This window comes from Chiroxiphia lanceolata, chromosome 8 (genome assembly GCF_009829145.1).
Source record: "Chiroxiphia lanceolata isolate bChiLan1 chromosome 8, bChiLan1.pri, whole genome shotgun sequence".
NCBI classification, from domain to species: domain Eukaryota; kingdom Metazoa; phylum Chordata; class Aves; order Passeriformes; family Pipridae; genus Chiroxiphia; species Chiroxiphia lanceolata.
This window is the reverse complement of record NC_045644.1, coordinates 34534933-34544546: the sequence shown is the minus strand read 5'-3', so window position 1 is coordinate 34544546 and position 9614 is coordinate 34534933. Positions and strand designations below refer to the sequence as shown.

At 43.9% G+C, this 9614-nt stretch overlaps 1 protein-coding gene across 1 annotated transcript; it reads left to right on the top strand.

Moving 5' to 3' along the window:
• The first annotated feature begins 300 nt into the window (after positions 1–300).
• Positions 301–8272, top strand: TFAM (transcription factor A, mitochondrial). Its single transcript, XM_032694636.1, has 7 exons — positions 301–392; positions 487–617; positions 2573–2643; positions 4523–4672; positions 6069–6164; positions 6978–7034; positions 8033–8272. Exons 1-7 carry the CDS (start codon positions 301–303, stop codon positions 8246–8248), a joined length of 813 nt encoding a protein of 270 aa, XP_032550527.1. The 3' UTR covers positions 8249–8272.
• Positions 8273–9614: the final 1342 nt, after the last annotated feature.

Genomic DNA, 9614 nt, shown 5'->3' with positions numbered 1-9614 from the left:
TTACTGTGATGGCAAAAAAAAAAAAAAAAGTAACTTTTTCCCCCGAGAACTGATTGGTGCTCTGGTGTGTTTTTAGACACAGCTGTACCCAAAAGCTTGCCATTAAGAGGAAACCAGTGAAACCGTGCGGTTTTTGGCCACAGATCATCAGCTGAATTAGTTAATTAGCGCTTAGGCGGGCTGTGTTTTAGTTTTCCGCCGGCTCCGGGAACAGCCCCGCGCTCGCGGTCACCTTGTGAGGGCGCCGCGGCCCCGTCCCTCGGCGCGGTCCCGCGCAGGCGCGGCATGGGCCGGGCCGGCATGGCGGCGGCGGCGGCGGCGCTGGGCCGGGCCGCGGGCCTGGCACTGGGGCTGGGCCTGGGCCTGGTCACGGGAGGGCGGCGGCTCCTCAGGTGCGGGGCGGGAGCGGGGCTGCGGGGAGCGGGGCGGCGGGAGCGGGGGCCGCCTCGGTGGGGTGGCGGTGACCGGCGGTGCCGTTGTGTGCAGGGCCGGCGGTGGCGCGGCGGAGCAGTGCCTGTCCCGGGGGATCAGCTCGGATCAGCGCCCGAAGCGGCCCCTCACCGCCTATTTCCGTTTTATGATGGAAAACCGTTCGGCGTTCAGGGAAAAGAACCCAGGTACGAGGTATGAGGGGAGGGGAGCCCGCGGGGCCCGCGGTTTGCTCTGCGCGGGAGCGGGGACACGGCCTGCGCCCCCCGAGCGGGGCTGAGCCGGGAGCCGGAATGTCTGTGTAAAACCGAACCGCGTGAGGGAACGAAAGTCCGTTACCCTGATTTTAGAGACCCAGCCCATCTGTTTATCCATATAGCACGCCCCAAGCGAATCCAGCGTGGCCGTACTCACTGCCTACACGTGTGTTATCTTCGTCTTCTGCGCATCGTAACTCAAAAAAACGAGCGTGTGTATAACTTTAAAAATGTTTGCTGAAAGATCTCACCTGGGCAATACATGTTAACAGTGATTTGTGGGTCTCAGTTATTTTCGGGCCTCTGTGCATTTGAAGTATGCTTTTGCTGATATAACAAGGGGCGTATGATTTTATTTTGATGTTTAGTAATTGAAAAACTATAGGCACTGGATTGTATTGACTGTAAACGGAAGAAGTAGTAAATGTGCGTAGAGGAAAATGGTTTTCTGCGAATACGTTTAATTTACTATCAAAAACTTTATTTACAAGCAACGCAGTCGCTCTTACCAGAAAGCAGCAAAATGGAAAGCTGTGCTGGTTTTGAAACACTGTTGAAATGAAGGTTAAAATGGTTAAAAAACTGTGGTCGTATTGGGCAAGCCCTGAGGTAAATTTAAGTAGGGAAAACCATTTGATACCCCGCTCAGCAGTTCAGCAGTTCCACAGTCAAAAAGGCTGGGAACTGAACTATCAGAGCTTATTGTAGTTACATACTGCACCAGTGTTTTCCACGTTTTCAAAATCTGAATAATCTGCAAATAAATATACTGGATCTTATATACAAATTGAGAACTTTTGGTTTTCTTGTTCCAACAGAGGTAATGGTCAAAAATAACTTGATAATTTATTAGTTCTCTTTTATCGTTGGCCAAAGCATCGTATTTTCAAAGGTTTTAAGGTTCATCTACTTGGACTAAAACCTCTCCGTCTGTCTTGTTTTTCCGGAATTCTGGAAGTCAGGTTACTGAGAAGAGCTTAGTTCTGCTTTCCCACCATTGAGGTGGCTGAGCTTTACATTTGAGGTGGAAGAAAAGCTCATCTGGTTTTGGTTTTTTAATTGTGGAGGAAAAGCCTGTAAAGGATTTTTCAAGAAAAGACCACCTTATATCATTTTTGCACCACCCTTAAGTTTGGTTGAGGTTTGTTTGTTTGTTTGTTTTGGTTCTGTTTTGTAATTATTATTCTTTTCCCCTTCACATATTCAAGTCTGGCTGAAGGCTTCATCAAATGACCATGGTACAAGAGCCAAAGACAAAGGCAGTCAGCTGAAAACCAAAGTAGACTCAAGTCACCAATTTTGTTTGTGGGAGAAGGAAATTACCTTTTTTTTAACCTTACTTCTTTTGAATAATATTGTAAATAAAGGACTTTAATAAAGATTACAGAATCACAGAATGTGCTGAGTTGGAAGGGACCCAGAAGGAGAAGGGCATATGTGCTATATCAGGTGGATAAAGTCACATTATACTTGCTGTGAAGAATTCAGCAGACTTTCTTTGCTGAAAAAGGAGAACTGGAAATTTTACTTTTGATTTCTTCCCTGCTCCTCCCTCCAAATTCAGATCATCTTGCATTGTATAGAAAAGGATCCGTCTCAAAAGAAAAAAATTGAATTGTTGTGGAGTGATAATAGCTGCCTTAAAATTGTGCTTCATCTTATAACTGCATGTTTCATTCCAGGTTGAACCAAGAGCAGTGACTCTTTCCCCTCCCCAGAATACTACAGTTCCCTTTAACTGCCACACTAAGGTGGTTTTATGGAAGGATGAAAATGTTTGTACAGGAAAAAGATACTTGTGACAGCTTTCCTTGGGAAAATCGAAGAACCTTACTACAGATACAATGTTGATCTTTATTTTCATGCTTTCTCGTTTTAACGTACAGGAGCGAGCAGCACAGAGCTGACTAAAAAATTAGCAGGTGCTTGGAAGGAGTTACCAGCATCACAGAAGCAGGTAAGAGTGTATCTTTGCCCTGAGTGCTTTGAACTCTATACAGTCTTGGTGGTTGTTTTGTTTGGTTTGGTGTCCCTGGTGGATTTTTTGTGTAGTTTGGTGATTTTTTTTGGTTGGTTGGTTTGTTTTTAATCAACAGTTTAAAAAGCACGTGTGTACAAAGGTTCAGACATCAGTACACCACAGTGGGTGGGTTGACCCTGTCTGGACACTGAGTGCCCAGCAAAGCCACTCTCAGCTGGGCAGAGGACAGAAAATATACTGAAAGATTCATGGGTCGGGATAAGGGCAGGGAGAGATCCCTCACCAGTTACTGTCAGGGCAAAACAAACTCCACCTGGGGAAATCAGTTTATTATCAATCAAATCAGAGCAGGCTAATGAGAAATAAAAACTTAAAACACCTTCCCCGCACCTCCTGTTCTTCCCAGACTCAGTTTCATTCTCTGTTTCTCTAGTTCTGCCCGCCAGTGGCACAGGGGGATGGGGAATGGGGCCTAAGGTCTGTCCATCACATCTTGTCTCTGCTGCTCCTTCCTGCTCAGAGGGAGAACTCTTCACACTCTGCCCCTGCTGGGGCCCTCCTACAGGAAACATTCCTCCATGAACTGCTCCCAGTGTGAGTCTTTCCCACTCGCTGCAGTTCTTCAGGAACTGCTCCAGCATTGGTCCCTTTCCATGGGGTGCAGTCCCTCATGAATAGGCTGTTCCAGTGGGGGACCCCCTGGAGTCACATTACCCTGCTCCAGTGTGGGATTCCTCCCTGGGCTGCAGGTGGATCTCTGCTCCCTGTGGACCCCTGTGGGCTGCAGGGGCACAGCTTCCTCACCATGGGCTGCACCACAGGCCGCAGGGGACCCTTCTCCATGACCTGGAGCACCTCCTCCCCTCCTTCTCCGCTGATCTGTAGAAATAATCTCACATTCTCCCATCTGACTCCTCTCTCAGGCTGAAGTTATGTGGTTTTCTTTTTCCCCTTCTTAATGCTCTTATCCCAGAGGCACCACCACTGTCCCTGGTGGGCTCAGCCTTGGCCAGCTGTGGCTGCCTCTTGAAGCTGGCTGGCGTTGGCTCCATTGGACAGAGCAGCTTCTCACGGGAGCCAGCCCTGTACCCCCCTCACCACCAAAACCTGGCCATGCAAACCCTGTACAGAAGGATACTTTGATACTTGTGCACGACCTGGGTTTTCATAATTTTAGTCTGTTGCCAGAGAAAGGGCACAGCTCTCACTCCACATGGCTGTGGGGCTGGGAACCGGTTATTTTTCCTTTTTAAATGGTAATTATGTACACGGTGCATTACGTGTATAATAACATAAGTTTTGTAAAGTTGCTCTGCTTTCATGTGCCTAAGTGAAACCTCAGTTAATTTTGATGAAACTCTCTTTTTTGCTACGTGTAAATTTATTGAAGAGCCATCAAATTAACTTTTAGTCATGAGTAGTGAAGTTTCTCTAAGAGTGGCCGTTTCAACCGATAATGTAAAACAACTCTAGGACTTGCTAATCACTGCTGACTTTAAGTGCCATTGATAGGAAAGTAGTGATTGTTCTTCCTTGATTGTTCTTCCTTGATTACAGTTAGGAATTAAATGCAGCTAGGAACTAATTGCAGTTTTTTAGCTAAAGCAGTATCCTTTCTCAGTAGAATTGAGGTGCTCTCACATCCCTTTTGGACTGCTCACTCTGTGTTCTTTTCCTTTTTTGTGTCTGAAATGGATAACGGGGTAGTCAAACAGATGAAAATCTGATGTTCCAGGGTAATTTTTTCCAGTCTTAATTTTTTCCCCCCCATAGATTAGAAGTGTTAGCTTGTCTAGTGGTCAGGTGGTTGTGACTGAAAGCATCTGTTTAAGGCTGGTGATGATTTGTGCTGTAGGTTTACGAGGAAGCAAAAAAGACGGATTGGCAAAGATACGGGGAGCAGCTGGCCAAATATAAAGCCCAGCTAACTCCAGCCCAGGCTGCAGCTTTGAAAGAGGAAAGGAGAAGACAACTGGCAAGGAGAAGATCACTCCGGGCAAAAAGAGTAAGCATTTTGAAATTCAAGTTTCTTTTCTCTCAAGGAAGCTGAAGTCTGTCTAGTATGTAGAGCAGAGTTGAAGCATGTTTTTAGAAATACAGAACCAACTCAGAATAACAGAAAACACACAAGAAACACAAACCCCCCAAAATGCCATGGACTAAATATAATTGCTGATGTTGTGGCATTCCTGCGCTTGAAGAACACAGAACTAGCACGTATCTTTATGCTTAAAGGTGGCTTCTCTGTGCTTTTTTTCTCCCTATTCCACGAGCTGCCAGAGAAAGGATAGGCAATAAAAGGTGTTTGGACCAGCAACACTTTCTTTGGATGGAAAGACATCCAGAAATAGCTTTTCACGAAGGCCTTGTATCTCTTACCTCATTAGCAGCTCTTTGAAGTAGCCTTTTTTCCTTCCTTTCTTTGGACTCTGCTACTTTGCTATCTCTGTCACTGCTGCCATGGTGAATTAGGGCTGCAGAGGTACATCTGTTTACTGGTATCCTTTCCTAGCATATTCAAGCAGACCATCTTCCCTGTTCCCTTCTAGCTGGTTTATACATAAATCCTGAGAGACAGAACCATCTATAAAGGTATGATACTGTGGTTGGTCCGGTAGCAAAACCACCTATTGCTTGCTCATTTCTGTGAATTAAACTGCTGGTGTGACATTGCCCTGACTAGCAAAAGTGAAATTAATTTGGTTTAAAAGACCTCTACTCAGAGGGAGTTTTTAATCCAAATGACTGTGTCGGTCCTTTTTTTAGAGTATGGCAGCACAAGGAATTTAGCTAGCATATTTAATACCTAAGCAGATGTTAATTTGCAGCACCCAGGCTCCAGTGGGAATGTCAGGACTGGAGGAAACAAGAAGTGTAATTGCATTCATAACTTGCTGTACTTCCCTTCTCGTGCCATCATCCCTGCAGGCAAAGTGTTCTGATAGCAGAAACCCAGTTCTGTTTCCCTGGAAATTGGTTCTGTTCCACCTCCTCACCTCCCACAGTCCACCACCTGCCCTCCTCTCTGCAAGCAGGCTGTATTTCACAGCAAAACCAGAAGCCTTATGAAGAATAATAGAAAACCTGTCATCATGATTTTCTTAAAGGAATTTAATAACAGTCTTTGGTTTCTGGAAGACTTAGCTGAAGTAAGAATCAGTTTAAAATGCTATTTCTATATCTGTGAAAACTCAAGTTGTTAACTTTTCTTAGTTTAGTTTAGCACTAGTCTTGACCAGCACTGAGAGCATCATGACATACAGTCCAGTTTACAGAATAAAACACCAAAGAAAGAATTTGTGTTTGATTTTTGTATAAAATATAAAGTCGAATGGTAAGCTTAGTTTTGGAAAAAAATGCATGCTTGGTAGATGGAATAACTTTTCTTGTTGTTTCTGAAGGAATTGACTGTGCTTGGGAAACCTAAAAGACCTCGTAGCGGCCTTAACATTTTTGTGGCAGAAAAATTTCAAGAAAGTGAAGGGATTTCACCTGCGGTAAGCCAGGAAAGATTGTTTTTTGAAATAGATCCATTGTGTTCAGAAAACTCTGGTTTAGATTCTGTCATCCTCAAAGAAATTGTTCAGTAGTTCAATATCTGCATGTTGCTTTGCTCAGGTTACCTTTTTTGCAGTGGATCTGCTTGTACACTGCCACTGGCATGGCCTTTATAAACTGCTGTGTGGGTATACAGACTTAAAATACTTGCAGTATTTTTTGCACTTCAGCTTTACAGACTTCATCTGCTCCTTCTGTAAGGAGAGGATTATTCTTCTCTTTGTTTTGGTGTTAGAAATACATTAGTTTTTCAAAGAGTTGTGGTGGTCTGCTCCTGTTCCTGCAGTACGAGTTCATTGTACCTCCTGTAGCTCGGGTGGTGTTACAGAATAAGGTCTTGCCAGAGTTCCTCAGCAAACTCACAAGTTCTGCACTAAACTGCACTTTGGGTTGATGTAAATTACACTGGTGGATTACAACACTAATATGTTCCTCACCCTACATATTTAATCAGTAAATTGGGATGGTGGATCTAGTTTGTTCCTTGGTTTTCCATGCACAAGGCAGGCTTGTCCAGTCAGCTGAGGCCTGAGCTGTAAACGTGGCTCAGATGATGCCCAGCAGCTTGTTTTGAACCATACAGTGTATTATTTGCCTACATTAAAAGGGTGGGGGATTGAACCTGTGTGACTTTGTGCTTTTTTGCATTGGTTTATGTTTGACTTTCACTTGTGTGGCATTCATCTGTACCCCTCTGAGATCGGTCTGTTCCTAAAATAACCCTCCTGTATTGCATGTTCTATATCCTGTAGGCAAAGCTGAAGAAATTATTTGACACGTGGCAAAAACTCTCCCCTTCTCAAAAGCAGGTATGTCAGTGGATTTGGATGAGGCTCTGATGTAATCAGAAAATGACAAACTTGAGTCAAAGTTGATATATTCATACAAAATCTTGAACTTAAGTTGCTCAAAATATAATACTGAGGAAAATACTCTAAGATCTTCATGCATCTTGAAAAAGATTGTTACCTTTATTGCAGTAGTGACCATTTTATTCACAGTGTTGTTGAAATGTAAGCCAGTGGGAGAGGATGGAAGTTCAGTGTGCCTGGTAGTGGATGTTGAGCAGCATCTAGAGGGAAAGGTGAAATAATGTGCAACAATTTGATTTTTTTTTCTAATAATACGTGATATCTTTAAACATCATCATAATAATTTGCTGCTCATAGAAAGACTTTTGACAGGGAAAAGCAACAAATCTACAAATGATGTGCACAGGGTAATTTATTAACTTTGGTTGTCTGGGGGATTATTCTCTGCCAGCTTTCTCAGTGTACTGAAATACAAATCTGTGCATGGCCTTATGAAAAATGAGAGCTGCTACACTGAAATTCTAATCTGAAAATGTCACAGTTTAGGTATTCTGTACCTTACTGTTCTTCCTCCCAAATGACCTTTGTCCAGATCAGTTTTGAGTGTGCTTAGGACACCCCCTAGGTTCATGATCTTACTGTAGAAAAAAAACTGGAATAATTCTGCAGCGATATCTGTTCCTGTTCATCACATAATCCACCTCTCTCAAAACTAGTGCTCAGATAACAAGCCTTAGCTGTTAGTAGCAATATTGAATAAACTTCCTCTTCAGTAGTGGGCAGCTCTTGCCATAACCGTAATTTAATGCTAAAGTTTTGTATTTTTCTGCAAGTTTGTTTGTTTGTTTGTTTGTTTTTTAATTATCCGGAGGTGAAGGCAAATACTTGGGCTGTGCCAGTGCCCAGGTGTTGTTCTAAGTCACCTTTGTGACACTTTGTGGCACTTTCCCAGACAAAGCCCCTTCTGTAACTGTTGATACCTTATTTTCCTCTAGCCATACCTGCAGCTTGCTGAAGACGATAAGGTTCGGTATGAGAATGAAATGAAGTTGTGGGAAGCAAAAATGGTTGAACTGGGACGTGAAGACCTGGTGCGTTCCAAAAAGAAGAGGCTAAAAAAGAAACCTGCTGGAACTGCAAAGCAAGCTGGGACAGCCAGAACTTCCCTGGGTAACAAGGCAAAATCGAAGTTGAAAAAAACAGAGGAGTAAAATGGTTAAGTATTTTGTATTTAATCCCTTTTGGTTGTCATGTCTCTCTCCTGTTACGTTAATGCTGCAGTCAGTGTTAGCACTGAAATTTGAAAGCCCTAAAAACCCGTGGAAGGGTCCAATGGAAAGGTGATCAGGTAAGAGAGGAGTCGTTGTCTCTCAGAACTGACTGAAATAATCACTGCAGGTATAGGCTGAACTGTGGAACAGCAATCAGTTAATCAAGCTATGAATACTGATACTCACTGACATCAGCACCGCTCTCCAGTAATGGTAGATAACAGCCAGCTTTTATAAGATATTTTTTTATAAAAGAAAGAATATTCCACAATGTTACCATCTAAAATCTGTAAATAAAAGCTGAAATCTGAGTTAGTGATGCTGTGTTTTATTCCCTCCGTGGTATTGGTAGTGAAGACAAATGCTCTCTCTACATTTCAGTAACAGGCACAAGGAATATCATGGCTGGGAAGGGCTCTACCCACGTTTGGTTTTTTATTTCAGCAGAGTTTTTCCGTCTCACCGTCATGTCCTACAACCGCTAAGCTGCCATCTGCAAAGTCCTGCACTACAGGACCCTCCTGGGCAGCAGAGCTTTTGCCCACAGGGCAGCAGTCTTTGTCTGCACAAAGCAGAGCTTGTGCCCACAGGCCAGTGTGTCAATTCATGCAGCTCTGCACACTGCAAGTACATTTTCCATCTCTTTCTGCCAAGGAAATGCCCTGGACAGGTTCTTCTGTGAAATCTCCCAGACAAGATCTCCTGCACGGAATCCGACCACCTGGAGGAATTTGGGCTTCTTGTGTTTGATGTCTGTATAGTATTTGGGTGTTTTGTTTAATTTTTGTTTCCCACGTGCAGATTTTCAGGGTTGTGCTGAGAATCACTGTGAGCTTTTACTTTCTTTTTAAAATTTATTTAATACTGCCCCAAAGAAATATCGTTATTTGTGCCATTTTTAGTTCATATCCATCCCGTGTCCCACAGACTGTGCAAATGAGGAGCTGTTCTATCTTTTTCAGCAAGTTTTGTATCCCACTTTTGAAACCTTCTCTGGAACTGCAGTTGCAATATCTGTGTGCAGAGGTGGAGGGAAAAGAGCCCTCCACAGCAGCACTGCCAGGGAGCATCAGCATTTGGTTTTTCCAGAGCTGTCCGTGTAAGACCCGAGTGCTCTGGAAGTTTAGTCTAAGGGCTGTAGTGTGTCAGCCCTCTGGCCTGCAGGCAGGGACAGGCAATTAGCACTTCTGTGGCACAGCTGCCCTCCGCAACAGCATGTCCATCCTACCAAGGGATCTCCTCAGGGTAGTGCCTGAAGGTTTTAGGTCTTCTGGTAAGTCCTCTCTCAAGAACATACTCAGGAGAA